Source organism: Diabrotica virgifera, chromosome 10 (genome assembly GCF_917563875.1).
Source record: "Diabrotica virgifera virgifera chromosome 10, PGI_DIABVI_V3a".
NCBI classification, from domain to species: Eukaryota; Metazoa; Arthropoda; class Insecta; order Coleoptera; family Chrysomelidae; genus Diabrotica; species Diabrotica virgifera.
The window spans coordinates 13,322,661-13,348,083 of record NC_065452.1 but is presented as its reverse complement, the minus strand read 5'-3'; the positions used below and the strand labels follow the sequence as shown (position 1 = coordinate 13,348,083).

At 33.0% G+C, this 25,423-nt stretch overlaps 1 protein-coding gene across 9 annotated transcripts in view; it reads right to left on the bottom strand.

Moving 5' to 3' along the window:
- LOC114335612 (inositol 1,4,5-trisphosphate receptor) overlaps positions 1-25,423 on the bottom strand; it is a 258,085-nt gene that overhangs the window by 78,625 nt on the left and 154,037 nt on the right. For 6 of the 9 annotated variants that reach the window (XM_050641294.1, XM_050641298.1, XM_050641297.1 and 3 more), the window contains 4 exons: positions 24,122-24,631; positions 23,784-23,888; positions 9,339-9,459; positions 425-567 (listed from right to left, as the gene is read on the bottom strand). In XM_050641294.1, the coding sequence (XP_050497251.1) occupies positions 425-567; positions 9,339-9,459; positions 23,784-23,888; positions 24,122-24,631 (879 nt within the window). The remainder of the gene's footprint in view (positions 1-424; positions 568-9,338; positions 9,460-23,783; positions 23,889-24,121; positions 24,632-25,423) is intronic. The other 3 variants (XM_050641300.1, XM_050641301.1, XM_050641302.1) reach the window with 1 other exon arrangement.

The window sequence follows — 25,423 nt, the reverse complement described above, 5'->3', positions numbered from 1 at the left end:
CGTTTTTGTAAAGCACACTTGTTCGGATTACACTCTAACTGCGATCGAACAAAGATGACATTTTGGCATAAATTGTTAACATTTATTTGACAGTTGCGGTGGTGACACTTCATATTTGTTTTTATTCTGTAGTTGTTTGATTAAATTTACTGTTTTTATTATTTACTTTAACGTAAGATTATAACTACTTAATTCTTGTTTTCTATTTCTAAAGTTTTTATTTATTTACATTGAATATTAATTTGTTTTGTTGTGTAATCCACTTCCGCAAAAATTATGTGATATATTTGATTTAAAATGAATTCAAGAATTTTTTGTAATTGGGCAACAATGTCAACTTAGATCTCTGACGTAGATAATGACGTGCAACAGTAAGTATATTGGACGGACTGTATACAACTATAATATTAATAAAAAAACTTGCCTGTGACTGAGATCTTTCCATCTTTGGAGTTTTAGCAGCCTGCAACCATTTACTGGTTTGCCTTGTTAAAATTGTAGCTCTATTAAACATAGCAGATACTTGGCTTTCTAGATCGAGGGGTATAGCAATACCTCTATTTTTAGCTGCAAGAAATATAAATTTAGAAACTATATGAGACTGCTGAAATAATACGATCACTAGTACTTTATTCTACAGATACTAAATTGTACCAATTCAATTATTTCTTTATGGATTTTCATGACTTTCGATTTGTTTATGGAAGAGATGGGGGGAATGGGAGCCACCTAAATAAATATTTTTTTAAACCACACTATTAACCTTTAAATAAATTTAAATATATGAAGGTTTGCATGGATATTTTTGTTATATGTGACTTTTTTCAAACGTAACTAATTATATAACAGAACTTATTAAAAAAATAAAAAAAAGGTTCGACTCCCATAGCCCCATCAAGCGGGTAATGGGAGTCACCAGATATTTTAATTCTTCTTCTTCTTAACGTGCCCTATAAGTCCCCTTGACGTTGGCGATTAACATGGCGAAACTGTCTCTGTCTCGAGCTATTCTAAATAGGTGTTCTGCTTTCTTTATTACTGTCCACTCCCGGATATTCTTCAACCAAGAGGCCTGCTTTCTACCAATTCCTCTGCGTCCTTCGATTTTACCCGTCATAATAAGTTGAAGAATATTATACCGGTCTCCCCTTACTACGTGTCCAAAATAGGCCATCTTTCTATATTTGATGTTATCAAGCAGCTCGCGGGTAGCATTTGCTCTCTTAAGGACTGCCACATTTGTCAGCATAGCCGTCCATGGTATTTTCAGAATACGTCTGTGCAGCCACATTTCAAAGGCCTCCAAACGGTTAATGGTGGATATTTTTAATGTCCATGCTTCGACACCATACAAGAGGACTGACAAAATGTAGCATTTAATCATGCGCTTTCGAAGTTGAAGTTGCAATGTATCATTACAGAAGAATGACCTCATTTTTAAAAATGTCGTACGAGCTATCTCGATTCTACATTTTATCTCTTTATCTGGATAAATTTGTTCAGTAATATGGCAACCGAGATATTTAAAACTGGGTACTCTTTGAATTATATGACCATCAACATATAACCGTGAATCTTGATGGGCCAAACGGCTAAATACCATGTATTTTGTTTTTGAACAGTTTATATTTAGGCCAAACTCTCTTCCCACTGTGTCAATGGCATTTAAAAGGTGTTGTAATCCATTCATATCATCACTTAAAATATCTGTATCGTCTGCATATCTGATTGTATTTATCAGAATTCCATTAACTTTCACACCCCATTCCAAATTATGCAGCGCTTCCTTAAATATTCTATCTGAATATAAATTGAATAACAGTGGGGACAGTATACAACCCTGTCTGACACCTCTTTGTATTTTGCATATTTCTGTTGATTTTCCATTTATGCAAGCTGTCGCTGTTTGACGCCAGTATAATTTTTCTATGATTCGTACATCTTGACTATCAACTCCTTTATCCTTTAATATTTTAATTAATTGTGATGTTGTACTCGGTCAAAGGTCTTCTCATAGTCAATAAATACAGCAAAGACGTCTTTCCTTTGATCTCGACATTTCTGCAATAACACATTTAGTGCAAAGAGTGCGTCCCGGGTTCCCAGTCCATTTCTGAAGCCAAATTGTGTTTCATCCTGGTCTTCTTCACATTTATCTCTGATTCTACTGTGGATGATACGTAGAAAGATATTCAAGGTGTGACTCATAAGGCTTATCATTCTATATTTTTATAGTGAAAGTATAAGGATAGTTTTTAACAAAGGCTATTTGTGTAATAAACTTCATCTAAGGAAAATGGTAAAACAAAAATGTTAAAAAGCTTTAATTCTGCTTGTCCAAACAAAGTCCCACACATATCCTTTAGGGATTTCTGCATCCCAACATACAGAATGTGCCCAAATTTCGCAACTAGTGCATCGATACCATAACTCATTTTTTCCAAAAAATACAGCATCCTTTTTAAAAGGTATATTTAAAAGACCCAAATAAGGGTTAAATCACAAAACAAAACGTTTTCGGAATAACAAGTAATCCATCATAAACGTTAAACCAATAGCATGCATGCGTGAGCCACCAAAAAGTTATGGGTAAAAACCCTTTAAAAGTTGCAAGATCTTAAATGATACTGCATATTATGAATAAAATCGATGGATGTTGCAAATATTCCTGGATATTAACCAGGGCAACACAGGACTCTAACCCACGTGGATGTGATTCTTGCAACTTTTAAAGGGTTTTTACCCATAACTTTTTGGTGGCTCACGCATGCATCCACTGGCTTAACACTAATGATGGATTTTGTTAATCCGAAAACGTTTTGTTTTGTGATGTAAACCTTATGGGGTCTTTTAAATATACCTTTTACAAAGGATCCTGTATTTTTTGTGATTTATGGTATACACATACAGCAAGCTACAGGAATTTTATTTTCCTCGTGGATTTAAAAATCATCATCAATGTCTTTCATTCCGGATGAAATGTTTGCCGCTCTTACTTAGAGCTCTTTGATTTGCTTATTGCGCTGAATCACTCCGCATTCCTCTTGTGTGTTGTCAAAGTATGTTGTATGACTTGGCTTTCGTTACAATTTTCTTCTACTCATTTCGATATGTGTATAGTTCCCTCCAGTTTCTCACTTTCAGAATATTGATATCTCTCATGACCTGGTCCTCCCATTTCTCTCTGGGTCTTCCCCTTGGTCTTTCAGCTTCTGGCTTCCATCTCCATCTCTCTATGTGTCCTAGCCATCTCAGTCTTTGCGCTTTAATAAATCTAACTATATCTTCTCCGTTCATTATGTCTCTTAGTTCAAGGTTCATTCTTCTTCTCATTTCTCCGTTTTCCATTCTTATCGGGTCCATAATCCGTCTGAGGATTTTTCTTTCGAATATTCTTAATTTTTCTTCATCTTTGCCTCGGCTGCGTATGGAAGCTAGGACAAATAATCCCGGACATTATCCTGGAAATTATTTTCATAATTGTAGTTCCACCGCTAGAGGGCGTAATTGAATAGCAAAAATTAAAAAATCAAAATTTTACAAAATTTAATTATTTTCGGAAATCTAGTTTTCTTTGGAGAATATTAAATAAAAGTATGCATTTTAAATCCTGTATTACAAAATTAGACCAAATTAGCAACATAATACCAAAAACCGCATGTCGATACCTTTTTTCTATCTCGAGATATCTTAAGAAGCGTGTAAATTTGAAACAACCGTTAATGCCACCGGTAAACGAAGTTAAGGAAAAGTAATGTGCTATGGAAAAACAAAGAAACATTTTCCAGATGTAAACGTATATAATTAATTAAAACAACAATAAGACAAACAACACTATAAAATATAACAAAGAAATAAAAGCAACTACTTAGTGACGACCTAAATGTTAAAATTGTTGCCCATCATTTTCGATGCAAGCATTTACTCTTTCAAGAGTAGATTGAACAGCAGTCTCAATTTCTGCTTTCGCAATGCTTTGAATGGCGTTTCGTATTCTCTAGATTCTAGATCATGTTTTCTCGAGTAGTGGGCCTAGTGGTAGCGGCAAAAACAAGGTCTTTAATCCGTCCCCATAAATAAAAGTCTAAAACAGTTAAATCTGTTGCTATTCAATCTACTCTTGAAAGAGTAAATGCTTGCATCGAAAATGATGGGTAACAATTTGAACATTTAAACAGTCACTAAGACTACGTAAGTAGTTGCTTTTATTTCTTTGTTATATTTTATAGTGTTGTTTGTCTTATTGTTGTTTTAATTAATTATATACGTTTACATCTGGAAAATGTTTATTTGTTTTTCCATAGCACACTACTTTTCCTTAACCTCGTTTACCGGTGACAGTAACAGATATGTTTAAAATTTACACATTTCTTAAGATATCTCGAGATAGAAAAAAGGTATCGACATGCAGTTTTCAGAATTATGTTGCTAAATTGGTCTTATTTTGTAATACAGAATTAAAAATGCATACTTGTATTTAATATTTTCCAAAGACAACTAGATTTCTGAAAATAATTAAATAACGCCTCCCAGCTTCCATATTACTTATTAGGCTATTTCGAAAATAAGACACTTACATTGACGAAAAAGAGTTTTCAACAAGATCAAGTATGCAAAATTCGATTAAGCAGAACCGGACTTACAGCCATCTTTTCATAAGAAGGTCCCCACTCACTCCCACCTCTTACTTAACTTGTGAAATCACATATGCGCAGAATTTTACGAAGAATACGATGATTGGATTTCCAGTGCCCTTTCATTAGGTAAATTTTGTAAAATTTTGATTTTTTAATTTTTGATATTCAATTACGCTCTCTAGCGGTGGACCTACAATTATGAAAATAATTTCCAGACTTTTCTCGATGCAACTTTTGTTATAAATATTTTTTTCTCAAAGCTGTACTATAAACGGTTCCTGAGATATGGCCGAGAGCCATTCTTATTGGGACACCCGGTACAAAGCCTTGGCCCCCCACTGTTACAGGAATAGGATTTCTTTTCCGAAATCGATGTTTTAAAGTGTCATATAAATGCTCGATTAGATCTAAATCTGATATTAAATTGGATCTCATCAAGGTAAGGTAAGTATTCACTTTCCTAATAGGCGTTATCGTGCATCAGCACGAATCTGGAATATCAAACATGGCTGGCAAATGGCAAGACGGTCTTCTAAAATAATTTTAATGTACATGTCACCTGTCATTCACCCAATCACCTCCACAAGTTCTGTATGTCCTTTCCAAGAAGTACCACTCTATAGCACTATGCCGCCACCACCAAAATTGACAAAACTTCGTCAACAGAAGAGTTGGCGAACGGTATGCCAGTTGTAACCTCATACAGAAATAAATTGCATGACAGGGCCGTCAATACTAGAAAGCGAGGTGAAAGCGGCTTTAAAACAGTCTAAGAATGGTAAAGCCACAGGTCCGGACGAAATACCCGTCGAACTTATTAAGGTGATGAGTGAAGTAATCATGAAGGAGTTAACTGAACTGTTCAACGCCATTTACGATTCAGGTAATATCCCAGAGGAATGGCTATTGTCAACGTTTGTAACAATACCAAAAAAACGATCTGCGAAAACGTGCGAAGATTTCCGGACTATCAGCCTTATGAGTCATGCACTTAAGATTTTTCTTAAAATCATACATGCCAGAATTTACAAGAAATGCGAGGAAAATGTCGGTGAAATGCAATTTGGATTCCGCGATTCTATGGGTACACGTGAAGCACTTTTCACCTTACAAGTTCTACTTCAGAGATGCCGCGATGTTAGTTGTGATGTCTATGCTTGTTTTATTGACTACGCCAAGGCATTTGACCGTTGCCAGCACCAGAAGATGGTCACCGCCCTACAAAGAGTAGGATTAGATGACAGATGAGTAGGACATTCGGATCATCATGAATTTATACTGGAACCAGCGTGCTCAAGTCAAGGTCGAAGACCAGTTGACCGACCAAGTGAAGATCATGCGAGGAGTAAGGCCGGGCTGTGTGCTCTCGCCGACTCTTTTCAATATATACTCTGAGGAAATTTTTACTGAAGCCCTCACAAACCTAGAGATGGGAATCCGAGTGAACGGTGAATACATCAATAATATCCGCTACGCCGATGACACTGTATTACTAGCAACCAGCCTAAATGATCTACAGGCCTTACTAGACCGTGTGAGAACTGTGAGCGTAACATACGGACTGAACCTTAATATTAAGAAAACTAATTCATGATTGTCAGCCGTGTAAATTTAGAGCCCGGGGCACTAATGGCAGATAGCGAAGAGATCCAGAGAGTCGACAGATTCACTTACCTCGGAACTACTCTCAACTCACAATGAGACCACGCTCAAGAGATTAGATCCAGAATTGAAATGGCACGGTCTACATTTATGAAGCTGAGATCCTTGCTGTACTGCAGTGATCTCAGTTTGAGAACCAAGATGCGGATAGTGAGGTGCTACGTTCTTCCAGTGCTACTGTATGGAGTTGAAGCGTGGACACTGACGCAAGCCACTGAAAAGCGGATTGAAGCCTTCGAGATGTGGATCTACACGAGGATACTAAAAATATCTTATGTGGACCATATCACCAACATTGAGGTCCTACAGCGCATGACAAAAGAAAAAGTGCTTAATTTAGTAAAACAACGTAAGCTTGAGTACCTTGGCCACGTGATGCGGAACGGAGAAAAATATCGAGTTCTTCAACTCGTCATGCAGGGCAAAGTATTTGACAGGATAGGACCGGGACGCTGTCGTATCTCGTGGTTGAAAAACCTCCGACAATGGTTTGGGATAACCTCCGCAGAGCTGTTTCGCAGAGCAGTCAACAAAACAATGATAGCTTTGATGATCGCCAACATTCGGACTGGATAAGGCACTGAAGAAGAACCTCATACAGAGCGTTAATTTTGCTGGTAGCGGCATAGTTCTATGGAATGGTATTTCTTGGAAAGGACATACAGAACTTGTGGAGGTGATTTAGTGAATGCCAGCTGACATGTGCATTAAAAACATTTTAGAAGATCATGTTTTGTCAGCCATAATGGTTATGACAGATTCGTGCTAATGCAAGTTAATGCACGTCTTCACGTCGCTAGGATAGTGAATAATTACCTTGATGAGATTCAATTTAAAAATTATATTGGCCACCATATAGCCCATGTCAGATTTAAATCGACTGAATCAACGGATTTAAATAATCTTGATACCTATCAGCCATCACAGCTTAAGGTCAAGCGTAGAGTACGTTCAGCAGTTATAGTCCAGGGCGCATCTGTTTTAAGATGGACGTTGAGAGGCGACTCAAATTTTTTTGCAGAAATTGCTTGGAATTAACCCATATAATAATATTTGAGTTATCCTCCCACTCAAAATGGTCCGGAACATTGTTTCAATAATCAAAATGTCAAAATATGAAGGAAAAATTAGATTTTTTTATTGGTTTTTTGATTATAACTTTAAAACTATTCATTTCTGAGAAAAGTTGTACTGACATACAAGTTGCGTAATTAAATTTCATACAATATAGAATTGGTTAAAAATTTAAAAAATAGTCACCCTTGTTGCAAAATAGTAATAATTGCGAAAAAAACCATACAAAAACAAGTATTCGCATTTTACGTTTTTCAACCATTTATGCTACACTTAGGACCTTCATATTTTACCCAGAAAAACTTTGATATAGTAAAACAACACTGTAAATTTCATTAATATTGGTTTAATAGATTTTGCAATTCAGCTTTCGCAAAAAAATTATTATTTTTTAAATATTGCAGGACTGAAATTAAAGCAGATAGCAAGTTGAATTTTTTTTTGCTTATAGAAGTGTACTGTACCGTTCATTTGCAATTTGCAAAATTAAAATCGATAATTTACCACGGCGTCAGGAAAAATATTAATTTTTGGTGCTACGCGCAGGACTGCGGTGTTCGATTCACACAAGTTGATTTCCACCAAAATTTTTTCCAATCTTTATCTAATATATTATTTTCTTACTCTAAGTTTTGTTGTATTTTAATATTTTAATTCCACAAAAATCAAATTAATTTAATTATTGTTTGTGAAATATTGTTTAAACAATTGCATATGTTTAAAAATAATAAACTTTTATTCTCTAAGTTAAAATATATGAACAAAGAAAGTTTTTGCTAAAAAAAGTGTTATTTCAAAGAATAGAGTATGTGTTTTTATTTTGCAATAAACAAATTTATTTATTTATATCGAAATGTAATAAAAATTAGAATGTATCAATCATTATCAAAGTTCATTGGAATGTCCAATCAGAGCAAACTATCCGCTGCGCTGTCCTGCGCGTAGCACCAATAATTAATGTTTATTTAAAAAAATTCCTGGCGCCGTGGTAGTTAATAGATTTTAATTTTGCAAATTGCAAATGAAAGGTACATTACACTTCTGTAAGCAAAAAAAATTTCAACTTGCTATCTGCTTTATATTCAGTCCTGTAACATTTTGAAAAAATGAATTTTTTTTGCGAAAGCTGGATTGCAAAATTTATTTTGCAAAATCTATTGAACCGATCTTAACGAAATTTACAGTATTGTTTTACTGTATCATAAAGTTTTTCTGGGTGAAATATGAAGCTCCTAAGTGTACCATGAATGGTTGAAAAACGTAAAATGCGAATACTTGTTTTTGTATGTTTTCTTCGCAATTATTGTTATTTTGCAACAAGGGTGACTGTTTTCTAAATTTTTAACCAATTCTATATTGTAGGAAATTTAATTGCGCAACTTTTATGTCAGTACAACTTTTCTCGGAAATGAATACTTTTAAAGTTATAATCAAAAAACTTTTGATTATTTAAACAATGATCCGGACCTTTTTGAGAGGGAGGATAACTCAAATATTATTATTTGAGTTATTTTTAAGCAATTTCTGCAAAAAAATTTTGAGTCACCTCTCAACGTCCAAATGTACTAATATTTTTACAGATGCGCCCTGGTCTATTATATTAAGGCGTTCCAATCCGTAATAATAAGGTGGCTCCCATTACCCATAGGCTCTCATTCCTCCTATCAAATTTTGTACTAATTTAGGTTAGTTTGTCATTCAAATGTTGTCAATAAAAGGACAATGACCACTGCGCCACGGAATTTTTTTATGGCTGTCCTAGAATACATATTTAAATCAAATTACTAGAAAAATCACTGAAAAACGTCGAATGATTCTCCAATATTTAGAAGATGACTCTCAGAGTGAATCGAAAGCTTGTGCCGACCTTAATCAATTCAATAATAATACCAGTGGCGTATTATTCCAATGCAGTAGATACTGCTGCATAATAAATAATAATAATATATATGTAAAATAACTAACCAACTTCAGAGAGAGTACGTATACAATTTTCAACATTAAAGCGTTGTGATGCGGCTAGCCAAGGACACTGAGATACTCTGAATGCTGATTGCAATAGCTGTACAAAAATGGGTTGCCTTGTCTGCAAAATATATTTATGTAAAAACAATGGTGACATTAAAACACATTGATATTAAAAAACGTGTACGCTGCGAAAAATATTAGCTCGAAAAATCGCTGGTGTGGTATCAAAAAGCACATGCAGCGCTAAAATATCAATGTTTCTTCAAAACTAAAAATATTTTCGCCTCTAGATAGCGCGACGAAAAAAATCACGTTATAAGGTTTGTTCCAACACAACGAGAAACCGTCCATGTAACGTCACCGTCCTGCGCAATACCATGGAACGCACGATATACAGACACAGAACGCATGGAACGTATTATTTTATAGTAACGTGATCGTTACATGACAGTTCTTCGTTGTGTTGGAACAAACCTAAAATGTTTTCGCCGCTCATGAATAATGAAGTGACTGTCGATTTCACAAAAAATATGTCTTTAATGCCAAAAATTGCACAAGACTGCAAAGCATGATTCAGAATATTATTTGTCTGCAAATATTAAAGAGAAAGGGCATTTTTCAATGAAAACCCTTTTTATAGAGAAAAATTTCAAACATGTTAACCTACCTGTCTACCATTTATATCTGGGTAGCTGATTCTGCATTTGTCGGTCACTTTCATGATAAACGGTGGAGATCCCATAAAATATTTAAAGTAACACCGGAATTCCACAGTTGTACAAATATATACAGAGTGTAACAAAAAGGCAGGCGATACATTAAATCATATACCTATTCTGGGACCAAAAATAGTTCGATTGAATCGAACTTAGCTTAGTAAAAATGTGCACATAAAAAAAGTTACAGCCCTTTGAAGTTACAAAATGACAATCGATTTTTTTCAATATATCGAAAACATTCTTGTGGCATTCTTATGGCAGGAACATCTTAAAAAAAAATAACAGTGAAACTTGTGCACCCCATAAATATAAATTTTATGGGGGTTTTGTTCCCTCAAACCCCCCAAACTTTTGTGTACGTTCCAATTAAAATAGTATTGTAGTACCATTAGTTAAACACTAACACAATGTTTTTCAAACTTTTTTGCCTCTTAGAATTTTTTCAAAAAGCCAGTTTTTAACGAGATGCGGCTTCTTTTTTAATATGTTAACACAAAAATATAATGGGGGTTTTGTTTGTGTATGTTCCAATTAAATTATTATTGTAGCACCATTAATTTAAACATAATGTTTTAAAAACTTTTTTGCCTCTTAGTATTTTTTCGATAAACCAGTTTTTATCAAGATGCGGCTTCTTTTTTAAATATGTTTCAAAATATACCTAACAAAATGTAAATTATAAATAAATTTACATATTATTACCAGATCTCTATAATATTACTTAACCATTTACAAAAAATATGTGGAGGATTTGACAAATGTTCAAAATATCTCGATAAAAACTGGATTATCGCAAAAGTACTAAGAGGCAAAAAAAAATCTCTAATAGTTTTCGATATATTGGAAAAAATTGATTTTCATTTTGTAACTTCAAAAGGATGGAGCTTTTTTTATGTGCACATTTGTACTAAGGTAAGTTAGGTTCAATCGAAATATTTTTGGTCCCAGAATATGTGATTTAATTTATGACCTGCCTTTTTGTTACACCCTGTATACGAGAATATTAATGAATTATCACACAGTTTTAACTGATAGTAGCATAGTGTAGCATGCATAGTTTACATTGAATTCAGTATGAAATTAAAACAGCTAATGTTTTTAGGATTCATTTTTTTTCAAGCATGCGTATTTCTAAGTTCATGGAGTTTTGAAACATCCCTATTACCACATAGATTCACTGTATGTAGATCCACCTACTCAACCACATTGAAATGTTTTTCTAGTTTTGAAGAAAACAGCGTATCGTTTCGTTTTATATAAAATTTCTAGTTCTAAGATAATTCATACGCACTGAAGCTAATAATTTGAACTATCTAAATCTTTCTAGCTAATATTAACAAAACCATACCGCCAAGTACAAAATATTATCCCTTATATATTTATAAGCATAATACAAAAAGCTTACCACCTGTTACAGACTCCACCAAAAGCATTAAAGTTTAGAGAAAGGTATATTTTTTGTATATATATATATATATATATATATATATATATATATATATATATATATATATATATATATATATATATATATATATATATATGTATATATTGATATTCAATTAAAAACTATTATTGAAAAGGTAGAAAAGTAGAAAAACGCAAACACAGCTGACAAAAATAAAAATGTAATAATAATGTAATAAGCCGGACCTGTATCGGCATTAAGAGGCCTTTTAAAAGAATTAGGCCCGGTACTTTATGCAGCTTTAAACAGCCGGTTAACTAACCGGCTGTTTATCGGGACCTCTTTAGGGTCTCTTGCGTTGTAATAAATGCTATTACAAGTATTATTATAATTATAAGTATAATAATAATTATAATTGCATTTATTACAACGCAAGAGACCCTAAAGAGGTCCCGATAAACAGCCGGTTAGTTAACCCGCTGTTAAAGTTGCATAAAGTACCGGGCCTAAAACTTTTGATAATATCTAAGTGCGGCCATCTACGTTCCGGTATACCTGTACGGATAAACCTGTGCAGGCGAGAGTTCTGCAGTATCCATTTGGCTTGCAAATTGTAGAAGCCTTGGAGGTGTCACCAGGGAAATGTACCAATAAGTTTTCAATTTAAAAATCTTTTAGTAATATTTTTAATATTTTTCAATATTATTAATGTTGCTATTAGGATTGAAAAACTTTATCTTTCAATTGCCAGATGACGCTAGTCACCTAATCCATTCACGTCAGTTGCAGTGTGGGACTAATATTTGTCGAAAAATTTACTGGATTAGAGAAAGCAACCTATGCATTCTCTGAAGAGACTCTAATAAGAGGTTAAATCGTCGATAATCGTCTTAAAAAGATCAAATTAATAAAATTCTGTTTTCTGAAAATATACCTTTCTCTATATGCTGTTAATTAGTTAAAACCTTAATCTATGTGTTTTTTGTATTCTATCACCTTGTAAACATTGGCGATTAGTGGTGTGATTTTAGTTGTGTGTGAACATAATTTAAAAAGTGATTTGGTTTGTTTTAACGATCTTATACTAAATGCAATACAAATTTCGTTATACGCCATACTTAACACGTTGCCCTATTTCAAATTTGACAGCCTAAATCAGATATTGAGACTGAAAAAATCCGAAATAGTATAAAATATGTATTTATACTCAGTGATGTGTAGTATGTATTCAATGTATTAAGTAAAACACACACGAAGTGGATTTTTAAACGATTTGTCTGCCAGCGGTCAAGTTTCCTTTTTCTTGTCAAGGATACCTTTATTTAACTCGTAAAAATGGAAAAGTTACAGTGGGTAAAAAATTTATATCTGCATTGTTCACATGGCTCTCCATCCTATGCTGGCAGCCATTCTGAATAGTCTGTAGATGTGTTACAACGGTGTTATTAAGTTTTGAAGCCAAAAACGTATTTTTTCCATATGTTATAGTCAAAGCCCGAATTTCAGGCACTCCTAGGTTTCACTAGGCAATCCTCAGGTCTGACTGACGGTCTTAGTCAAAGCCCGAAATAAATTACAGTTTCGACCTTTGACTAGTTAAACCTAGGAGAGACTATGTTGGTCAGGCAAAGGTCGAAATTTAATTTTATGAAATCGGGGTTTGACTAGTCAAACCCCGATCAGCTAATAAAATGCCGTAATTTGTTAGATTAGGTTTAATAAAACGTCATTTTTTATTTTGAATATTTATTATTTTTATATTGTCGTAATTAAAATAAAAAAATTGTGTGTTTATTCTCACATGTTGAGCCATTATGGCATTCAGCGTTGCACAATACGCTAGCTAGACCTTTTACACTTTTATAATTTTGAAGAGCATTTCTGATTGTAGTAGCATTATAAAGTCTTGTCCTGGAAATTTAGAATCTTTTGTACTAATTTCTCTTAGAGACAGCTTAACGTCTGGAACATCTTCGAAATTAAGAAAATTCTCTTTGCATTCTCTTATTTGATTTCTTGAAAAAAGTGTGTTTACTGTTCCGTATTTCGTACCAACTCTATATAAATCGCCAGTTGTTTTATCTTGTATGACGCCCAAAATATTTCGAGCATCTCCGTAATTTAGTTTGACTTAGTATATGAATTTTATTTTATCACAAACAGATGGAATGAGAATGTCATCGTCAACTATGAAAGAAGATATTGCAATCGGAGGAAAAACTATGGATCACCATAACACTAACGAAGCACCTGGACCGTCGTCACTAGGCGAGGAAGAAAACTGTCAAACAATTCAGATTACTTCTTTCTATGTGGTTTGTTGTATTTACCAAAAAGAGAGCTATGACGTGCACATACGTGCATAATTTGTAATCGGGTGATACATGTTATGTGCGCTGTCAGCACACGTGGTGCATACTATGAAGGGTTTAAAAGAAAAGTTATATGCATGCGTTGTGCACAGACAGAAAAGATTAAAATAAATAAAGGAAAGGCGATTGGAGGTCTTCATGCCCAGGCTAATGCTATGAAACAATTAAGTGAGAAAAAATTTCCTCCAATTTCTATTGGAAAAACTGTAACAATACCTATCACTAGCTTTGATAGACTAAAGGAGATGCTCGAAATATTTTGGGTATCATACAAGATAAAACAATTATTGACGGTTTATATAGAGTTTGTACGAAATACGGAACAATAAAAACACTTTTTTCAAGAAATCAAATAAGTGAATGAAAAGTGAATTTTCTTAATTTTGAAGATGTTCCAGACATTAAGCTGAATGAAGACGAGTTGTTTAATCCCCGTTTAGGCCTAGGCCTCTTCAGGGTAGACGTTAAGCTGGTTCTGAGAGAAATTAGTCCAAAATGTTCTAAATTTGCAATAATTTTAAAAATAAACACCATATGTTTTATTTTAATTACGACAATCTTAAAATAATAAACATTAAAATTAAAAAATGACGTTTTATTAAATCTAATCTAACAAATTTCGACATTTTAGTAGCTGATCGGGGTTTGACTAGTCAAACCCCGATTTCATAAAATTAAATTTCGACCTTTGCCTGACCAACTTAGTCTCTCCTAGGTTTGACTAGTCAAAGGCCGAAACTATAATTTATTTCGGGCTTTGGCTAAGAGCGTCAGTCAGACCTGAGGATTGCCTAGTCACCAACCGTAAAGAACGAGTTGTAACATGTCACATATCTGCTCCTTTCTCGTAATATGGCCCAGATATTCTAATCTCATCACACATGGACACAAATCCCGTGTTCTCCCTATTTACCAACCAAAACTAAAAACATGGGGTTGTAAGAGAGAAGCGCCTGCATCAGGAGCGATTGCAGTAAGTAGTGAGAAGTCTATGGGCCTAGTCCGCTATTGATCGTCCAACATCCTTCTTTGTGACGATAATATACTTTTTTATACGACCGTTTAATAACATGCTCATTATTCATTATTTTTGAATAGATAATAACACTTATTACTTTACCCGTGAGTAATAATACTTCATTACTAGAGGGCTGAAGTTAGATTAAAGTGGCGAATGTCACTTTTAATATTAGTCTTATACAGGGTGTTTTATTGGGAAACGGAAATACTTTAATGGTGAATAGAGGTCACCGAGCCGGTTCTATAGTTGATTTTTTAACCAAGAGGAGTAAACTAAAAAGACAGATTCACACCCAATAAAGTTAATAGAAAAGGCACCAAATTCATCTTCTTTTTTCGATGATCATATCAGCTTTCGATGATAATCCATACATATTATATTATACTAACACATCGCTAAAGAGTTCTAAAAATAACTGTTTTTATATAAAAGTAGACTAAAAATCTAAAAATTAAAGGAATAATGCAAAAAACACAAAAAATCGCCGATATACTTAATTAACCTATAAAATGACAGAGGTGCCAAAATTTCATAAATGCCATTAGTGTCAAAATTTAATAACATTGGAGTAAACTTGCCTGCGGTTGGACCAATTAGAAACAAGCATTACGGCGCGGTAAATTTGAATCACTCCTCTTGGTTAAAAAACAAACAATAGGTATACTACATTTTTTGCCCTACCGACTTTTATAACCCAGTTACAGGGTGTTTTTTATCGATTTTGCCCATATCTTTCCTAAGCCACAACTTTAGAACCACCCTGTATATTTTTTTGATATTTGGTACACATATATCTCATTCAAAACCCAAACGACCGACATACCAACCATAAGAAAAATCCAGGTCCGGATTAACAAAAAATAATTGTGACCTTAAAACAACACCCTGTATATTCAAATTTTGAAAATCTGTTTGCATATTTGAAAAGAGCACAAAAAGGTAAGTTTAATGCTTCGCTTCAATTTTTCGGCCAGACAATTTTATGACTTTAATTTTGAAATTATATTGAATTTTTTAAGAAGTCTGACATTAAAAAGCAGATATTATTAACTTTTAGTTATAAATTATTAAAGTTAATGAATAAATACTCATTTTAAAAATAATCAATACTTATTTATCACATTGGAACGATCCAATTACTAATCACAAGAAAAATCCAGGTCCGGATTAACAAAAAAATTTAAAGTAATTGTGACCTTGAAACAACACCCTGTATATTAAAATTTCGAAATTTTGTTTGCGTATTATAAAAGAGCATAAAAAACTACGTTAAAAGGTGCATGTCAAGACTGCTGTAGAAAGAGGATACTTAGGTGGTCTCAAAAATACCATACTTAATGGGTCTTACTCCATTAATAACAAAGATACTGGGTGTTTTATCTATTTTGCCACTTTCTTAATTGGTTCATAACTTTTTGACCACACTGTATATTTATTTTATATTTGGCGCGCAAATATCATTTAAGGCGTACAATAAATTAATTTATTTACAATTGTAAAAAATCCAGGTCCGGCTTAAAAAATATTGGAAAAATGTTCCGACCCCAAAACTGTACATTCCGACCCTGTATGTTCCGACCCTGTACATTAAATTTTTTAAAATGAATTTTTCAGTTGAAAAGAGGATAAAAAACTAAATTCAGTGGTATACTTTGAATTTTCGGCAAAATGATTTTTCTGGTGAAATTTGGAATTTGAATTCGGAAATTAAGTGAATTGCGAGAGCTCTAAGTAGAAAAAAATTGAAATACAGCTTACAACTTGTCAACCACACTGTATATTGATTTTATATTTAACACGCGAATATTCTTTTGGGTGTCCAGTCAATTAATTTAATTACAATTATAAAAAATCCAGGTCCGGATTAAAAAATATTGTATAAATGTTCCAACCCAAAAAAACACCTTGTATATTAAATTTTTTTAAAATGGATTTTGCATTTGAAGAGATGATAAAAAACAAAATTAGTGGTATACTTTGAATTTTCGGCAAATGATTTTTCTGGTAAAAATTTGAATTTAAATTCTGAATTTTCGCTGTTTTGTTATAATTTTTAGCTATTTTGTTGATTAAAGTGATGTATTCTTTATTGACCCTTTATTATTTATTCATTATTTAAAGATGAATATTCGCCAAAAACTATTTTTCACACAATAAAAAAACATTAAAATATTAACATTTTACCAATTTAGATTAAATAATGGTATTAATTAAAATTAAGTGGCATTTTCATTTTTTCTACAAGAGCTCTCCAAATTGACATAACTTCATAATTTAAATTCAAAATTTTACCAGAAAAATCATTTTGTCGAAAATTCAAAGTATACCACTAATTTTGTTTTTCATCTTCTTTTCAAATGCGAAATCCATTTTAAAGAAAATTAATATACAAGCTGTTTTTTTGGGTCGGAATATTTACACAATATTTTTTAAACCGGACCTGGATTTTTTATAATTGTAAATAAATTAATTGATTGGACACCTAAAAGAATATTCGCGTGTTAAATATAAAATCAATATTCAGTGAGGTTGACAAGTTGTAAGCTGTATTTCAATTTTTTTCTACTTAGAGCTCTCGCAATTCACTTAATTTCCGAATTAAAATTCAAAATTTCACCAGAAAAATCATTTTGCCGAAAATTCAAATTATACCACTGAATTTAGTTTTTCATCCTCTTTTCAACTAAAAAATCCATTTTAAAAAAATTTAATGTACAGGGTGTTGTTTTGGGGTCGGAACATTTTTCCAATATTTTTTAATCTGGATCTGGATTTTTTACATGTATAAATAAATTAATTTATTGTACACTTTAAATGATATTTGCGTGCCAAATATGAAATAAATATACAGTGTGGTTAAAAAGTTATGAACCAATTAAGAAAATGGCAAAATAAATAAAACACCCAGTATCTTTGTTATTAATGGAGTAAGATCCATTAAGTATGGTATTTTTGAGATTGCCTAAGTGTCCTCTTTCTACAATTAACGTATGTTACTTTCCCAATGAAACACCCTGTATGTAATGGCTATTACTCACTCTGATGAATTACGACACTCGCATACGGCTCGTGTCGCAAACTTCATCATCGTAAGTAACAGCCATAATTACATACTCGTTGAATAATATACTATTATCGTCTATGGTTTACTTTTTAACCAGGAGGAGTAAACTAAAAAGACAGATTCACACCCAAGAAAGTCACTAGAATAATAACCAAATACATCTTCTTTTTTGATTGACCTAGTCGGCCCTCAACGGTAATCCATAAATATTATATTAAATTAATATGTCGCTAAATAGTTCCAAAAACAACTGCTTTTTATATAAAAGCAGACTAACAATATACAAATTAAAGGAATAACACAGAAAACACCAAAATCGCCGATATAACTTAATTAACCTATGAAATGTCACTAGTGTCAAAATTTGATAAATGTCATTAGTGTCAAAATTTTATAACAGTGGAGTAAACTTGCCTGCGTTTGGACCAATTACAAACAAGCAATACAGCGCGGTAAATTTGCATCACTCCTTTTGGTTAAAAAACAAACAATAGAATACGCCTATAAAGGGTGTCCAGAAACTCTAGCGACAAACGAAGACAGGAAATTCTTAAGATAATTTTAAGACAATTTAGCTCAATTCGCCTAGTCCGAACATGCTTCCTAAGGAAGCTAGAGCTCTTTGAAGATCTTCCTCGAAAGCAATGTTGAAAAATGTTTCATCAAGTTTTCACATAAAAGGATAAAATGTGAGATTTTTCTCACAGCACGACTGCTCTCAGGTTAAAAAATATAATGTACAGGGTGTTGTTTTTGGGTCGGAGCATTTTTTCGATATTTTTTAATCCGGACCTGGATTTTTTTATAATTATAAATAAATTAATCGATTGGACACCTTAAAGAATATTCGGGTGCCAAATATAAAATAAATACCGGGTGTCCATTTATATTTTCCCCCATTTTAACTACCTATAACTTCTAAACGGTTCAAGATAGAAACATGCGGTTTTCGCTGAAATGTTTTATTTTACTAAAAGTTTTGTATGAATCGATTGAGTTTTTTTATATCGCTTTCAATTACGAAAATAAAAATGGCGGATTTTTGAAAAAAACTTTGTTGACTTTTTTTTAATGGAACACCCAGTATATTTTTTTGTAAATTGAAAGAACAATCATTCACCTATCCAGCGATATAAAGTTTTTTAAAATCGGTTGTCAAATCACTGAGTAATTACTTTTTAAAATGAGAGGTGCAGCGTGGATATCACATACCTAAATAACATGTAACTAAGCAAAATGATATTATGTTGTGATTTTCACATTGCATCTATCATTTTAAAAATTAATTTCTCAGTCATTTGAGAACCGATTTTAAAAAAAATTATATCGATGGATAGGTAAATGACCATTTCTTCGAGTTACAAAAAAATATACTGGGTGTTTTAATAAAAAAAGTCAACAACGTTTTTTTTTCAAAAATCGGCCATTTTTATTTAAAAGCGATATGAAAAATGTCCATTTACCTAAAAAAATTAAAAAAACGATCATTTACCTATCTAGCGATATAAAAATTTTCAAAATCGGTTGTCAAATGACTGAGCAATTAATTTTTAAAATGAGAGATGCAATGTGGAAATCACATAACATAATATCAATTTGCTTAGTTAGAGAGTTGCACCTCTCATTTTAAAAATTAATTACTCAGTCATTTGACAACCGATTTTGAAAAACTTTATATCGCTGGATAGGTGAATGACCTTTCTTTCAATTTACAAAAAAATATACTGGGTATTCCATTAAAAAAAAAGTCAACAAAGTTTTTTTCAAAAATCCGCCATTTTTTTTTTCGTATTTGAAAGCGATTTAAAAAATAATGTGTGTGTACTTTGTACGCACGTAAGAAGTTATACTTCTATTATATAATTGCAACGAAATAAATATACTTAACAGTTACAATACAAAAAATTAACAATAATTACCAAAAATTAACCAAAACTTAACAATGCCAAATATTTCAATCGCGCAATTTCTCGATCTCTGGTTCAATGCTCTACCAACCAGGCCATCAAGGCGCATGTTACTGACGTTTCAGACATAATTACACATCACGGTGACAAGTGAAATATAAAAATAGATGTTTTATTATTTTACGCCCAAGGAAGACAAATCCAAAGACACAAAATTATAATAAATAATACATTTACTAAAAAACACTAATATATTATTTTAATGGCTTATTTGCGCTGATACATAATTTGAAAGATTAGCAACTAAACGTCATACTGTATGTGTGCGCATGCGCGCAGATTTATGATTTACTCTCAATCGCGCCCAAAGAAGTATAACTTCAAAAATTTAATCCATTCAGACAAAACTTTTACTAAAATAAAACATTTCAGCGAAAACCGCATATTTCTATCTTGAGCCGTTTAGAAGTTATAGGCAGTTAAAATGGGGGAAAATATAAATGGACACCCGGTATAGTGTGGTTAAAAAGTTATGAACCAAATAAAAAAAAAATGGCAAAATAGATAAAACACACAGTAACTTTGATATTGATGAAGTAAGACCCGTTAAATCGCCACCGCCTACGAAAAGTATAACTCCCAAAAATGCCGTTAAGAATAGAACTTTCAATGAACCCGCGAAAAATATTATTTTCGATTATATGATTGTGAACATTATAATCCCTAATAAAGTGTTAGCGAAAAAAATTATTTTTTGAGGAGTATCAGCACAAAACATCATTTCTGTTTGTGGATCCACGAAAATTATAATTACTAAAAGTTCACAGAAATAATTGTTTTCGTCGGCATCTACTATGAACTAAATCTTTTCGTTATAAATATTTTGGGAGTTATAATCTTCGCGGACACGCATTAAAAAAAATTGTATCGCCAACATTTATCAAAGAGTTATTATTTTCACTGGAAATGTATTAGGAATCACATTAATCATAGGTACCAGCGAAATATGGTATTTTTGAGACCGCTTTAGTTCCCTTTTCTACAGGGTGACCCAAATTGGTATGTTTTGCAGTGTATACCGAAAACTAGAGGAGATAGAAAAAAAGTAGTTAAGATGTCATGACTTTATTTTTCGTTAAAGTAACGATTGCCCAATCAAATCCTCAATAGCTCCTCACATTATCGAGATACTGGGCGATTATTGAAAAATGTCGAAAACGACAGGATTACAGATCTTCTTCATTAAGAAAAATTTTAAAAAACTTTATAGGAACTTTTGATAGATATATTATGGACGGATTCAGTGGCGTACAAAAAACTTTTTTAGGGGGTCTCGCTAAGGAAATATAAACTATACTTATGTTTTTTTAAATGGGACACCCTGTATATTTTGACATTTTTCGTTTACCTTTTTGATTATCTTTCATCTGATATGACATATCATATATCTATTTTCAGTTGTTGGAGCTACCGTGCAAATAAATTGTTTATAGTTGACGTCAGGTTAGAGGCACTTAAAAATAAAACACTCGGTAACGCATTTTAACATTTTAATATTAGGGTACCAATCCTTGACAGTTTTATTAAATTTATTTATTAAAATAAAATCAGTACCTACCTAACTTGAAAATAAAGTAAATACTTATTATAGTATTTTTACTACAAAAACGTTATTACGTAGGTCAAAATTTTTGACGTAAGAGAACTGTCAAAACATTAGAATGTGACTTTTCATTATTGCTATGTTTATTATAAACACGGCAATAATGAAAAGTCACATTCTAATGTTTTGACAGTTCTCTTACGTCAAAAATTTTGACCTACGTAATAACGTTTTTGTAGTAAAAATACTATAACTGCGTATTATTGGTTCAAAGTGAATTTTTATTTTTAAATTGTTGAGTCCATATTTTACAAATAAAATTAAAAAAATAAATAAAACGGGATAATACCCGACGATTGGCTGTATACCATCTAGTTAAATAAAATTAACATGAAGTAAAACTCCCTAGTGTAGATGGTATATTTAATAAAAATTCTAAAATGTTTTTAAAATCCAAACGGATTACGTTCAAAACGTTTTCGGACTTATCAGTCCATCATCAGTGAACTCTCTGTCCTTGCTAAATAGCCACAATGCCAAACACTGGTCAAGATGTATTTTCTAACTACATGGTGAAATTTGGCATGGTGAAATGACAGTCATTAACAGACTAAACGTAGTTTAATGTAGACCTATTCATAAAAAATCTCTTAATTAATGGAGTAGAGCATCATGTACCTAGTAATAATCCGTTGGAATCCAATGTAAGCCAAATTATTTAACAAATTTCACCATGTAGTTAGAACATACATCTTGGCCAGTGTTTGGTATTGTGGCTATTTAGCAAGGACAGAGAGTTCACTGATGATGGACTGATAAGTCCGAAAACGTTTTGAACGTAATCCGTTTGGATTTTTAAAAGTTTTTAGAATTTTTATTAAATATACCAACTACACTAGGGAGTTTTACTTCATGTTAATTTTATATAAATAAAATTATCACGAAATAGAATGCACTGTATTTTATTACCTTTTTCGTTTCAATTTATAATTTCTTTACCCAATATATTATTATTGTCTTTTATACTTTCTGTCTAAAATGACATATTATTATTTGTCCCTATTATTAAAATGTTAAAATACGTTACCGAGTGTTTTATTTTTAAGTGCCTTTAACCTGACTTCAACTATAAACAATTTATTGCACGGTAGCTCCAACAACTGAAAACAGATATATAATATGTCATATCAGATGAAAGAGAATTAAAAGGGTAAACGAAAAATGTCAAAATATACACGGTGTCCCATTAAAAAAAAACATAAGTATGGTATATATTTCCTTAGCGAGACCCCCTAAAAAAGTTTTTTGTACGCCATTGAATCCCTCCATAATATATCTATCAAAAGTTCCTATAAAGTTTTTTGAAATTTTTCTTAATAAAGAAGATATATAACCCTGTCGTTTTCGACATTTTTCAATAATCGCCCAGTATCTCGATAATGTGAGGAGCTATTGATGATTTGATTAGGCAATCGTTACTTTAACGAAAAAAGAAGTCATGACATCTCAACTACTTTTTTTCTATCTCCTCTAGTTTTCGGTATACACTGCAAAACATACCAATTTGGGACACCCTGTACAGTTAACGTATGTTACTTTCTCAATGAAACACCCTGTATAATGCAACAAGAAAACAGTTTCAGGACCACTGTAACACCATACACCTCTGTATATATTAATATTTATTATTTTCATATTTTGTCAAAAAATCTAAAAGTTGGTAGGCCCCATAGGGGAAGAAATCGTTTGAAAATCCTCTTCGTGTGTCAGTCAACATATAGCCACAACGATAGCGTTAGGGCAAAACCAGACGGACCACACTGCAGCGCTACGCTGTGGATCCACAAATGTAGTTTCCGATGATTTACCGTGGGCTCTTATGTAGAGTGGACGTTACACCCCAGGCTGTGGCCGGTGGCCGGCCACAGTCGCTCGTCTGGGGTGTAACGTCCACTCTACATAATAACCCACGGTAAATAATCGGAAACTACTTTTGTTGATCCACAGCGTAGCGCTGCAGTGTCACAGTATAAAGAGGGACAGTCAAATTTCTTCTATGTCGGCACTTTGATCTCAAGAAGTACTACTGGCAGACTACGCAATTGGTAATTCACCAGTGGTGGATGCGGGTTTTCCCTGTTAACCCGTACGTTTCTACGCCACCAGCAATGCGAGAGTGGTGCTCTAGCTACTGGGAACCTTGCGCGGTCGCCATGCGCCTTGAAAGATTTTACTTCCATCTTGTGACAGCGTGGTCCTTCTGATTTTGCCCTTAAATCCATCAAATTAGTATAAGCTCAAAACACTCGTGTTAAGTTTCATGTTCTTAGACCAGATGATTTACTTACGTTAGTAGAAAATGGAGATTGTTTGAGTTGAACGTTACCCGCGAAAGGATCGTAATCATCCATTGTAGAGTCGCTCCAAAATACCCTCGCTTCATGCAGATGTTTCTAACAAGAAAGATACCCAAAAATGACACCATAAAAGCAGGTAATTTATATTGATAGTTTAATAATGGTTTTTCGGGTTAAAAACAAAAATTAGAACATAACTATCAATATCTACCCAACTAAATTTAAAGTTAAACAAAGCAAAAACTAACTTAAGCACATGCAGTGTTATAAAAAAGGATGTTGAAGGAGAGGAAATGTCTTGTTTTGTGGGACAGGGCTGTCATACATACCTGTACTGTTGTACTTTGATCAGAAAAAGGGCTATTAAAGAAAGTAGAAATTATATTCATGACACAGTTCGTCACATAATTTTCAAGAGCTTTATCAGAATGTTTTCTGTCGTTTGGTGCTGTCGCTATATCTGCCATATCCACCAGGAAAGATTTTTCAAACAGTGTCCACATATGGCTCGAATTATATATCTCCTTCATTTCAACCTCAGTATCTATGTAACAATGATTCAAAAAGCCTACATAGGCCTCTTTAACTTCAGGTATACAATCAGAATGGATTACCATTGTCACTATATCATCTAGAGGTAGTAAACTGTGACACTTTATTTCAGTGTACACATTTTTTCCCATGGTGCAACAAGCCAGCAGTTTTACCAACTCTACATGATATTTTAGTGGACTACCTTCATCCATACAATGACGTTCAGAACGCATCATCTCTATGAAGTGGTTAAACGATGCTCTGTCGTTATAAAACACCAAAACATCTTCTCCAGCATTAATTAACTAAAAAAATGTTTATTAGAAAATGTACTGTCCATTATTATATCAACATTGATATACAGGGTGTATCGGCACTAATATACATTCACGGGACAAAATTCCGCAACTAAAAATTTTTGATTAAGTTTGGCAACTTATAGCTTTATTATTTGTACAGAGGAACCTCGATAAGTCGGATTAATCGCGACCGCGGCCGATCCGGGTTAGCCGGAGTATATGGTAAAAATTATTAAAATAGGTATACAGTATACTTAGCAGCGATAGATAGTTGGCGTATTCCATGACGGTTTTTCCATCTATCCAGCCAACCTTGACTGGCAGTGAAATTTGGTTCACAATCGGGCAACATTTTATTCAGCTTGAGTGCTGTTTCTTGAATAATTGGTCCAGACACTGGTAAACCACGTTCCCGATCCGCACAAAACCACACATACAAAGCGTCGTCGAGAGTCTCATTTTTAGCTTTCTTAGCTTTGCACCGATTATCCAAACTGTCTTTTGTTATCATCTTAAAAAAAAAAAATTCTTCGATTTTAGTTCTATTTTTCTTCCAATCCGATACTGTGGATGTACCGACACCATATGATGCTGTAATTGTTTTTTCAGATTCGCCTTTATCAATCCTACCTAATGCTTCTAGTCTCTTTTCCATTGTCACTACAACATTTTTACGTTTTGTTGCCATTACTTAGACAAAAAAACAACATCTGAAGCACGATTACAGAACGGAAGCGAACAATACGACTGTACTTACTACACACAATACGGTCACAATCGGAACGATGTTATGTTATT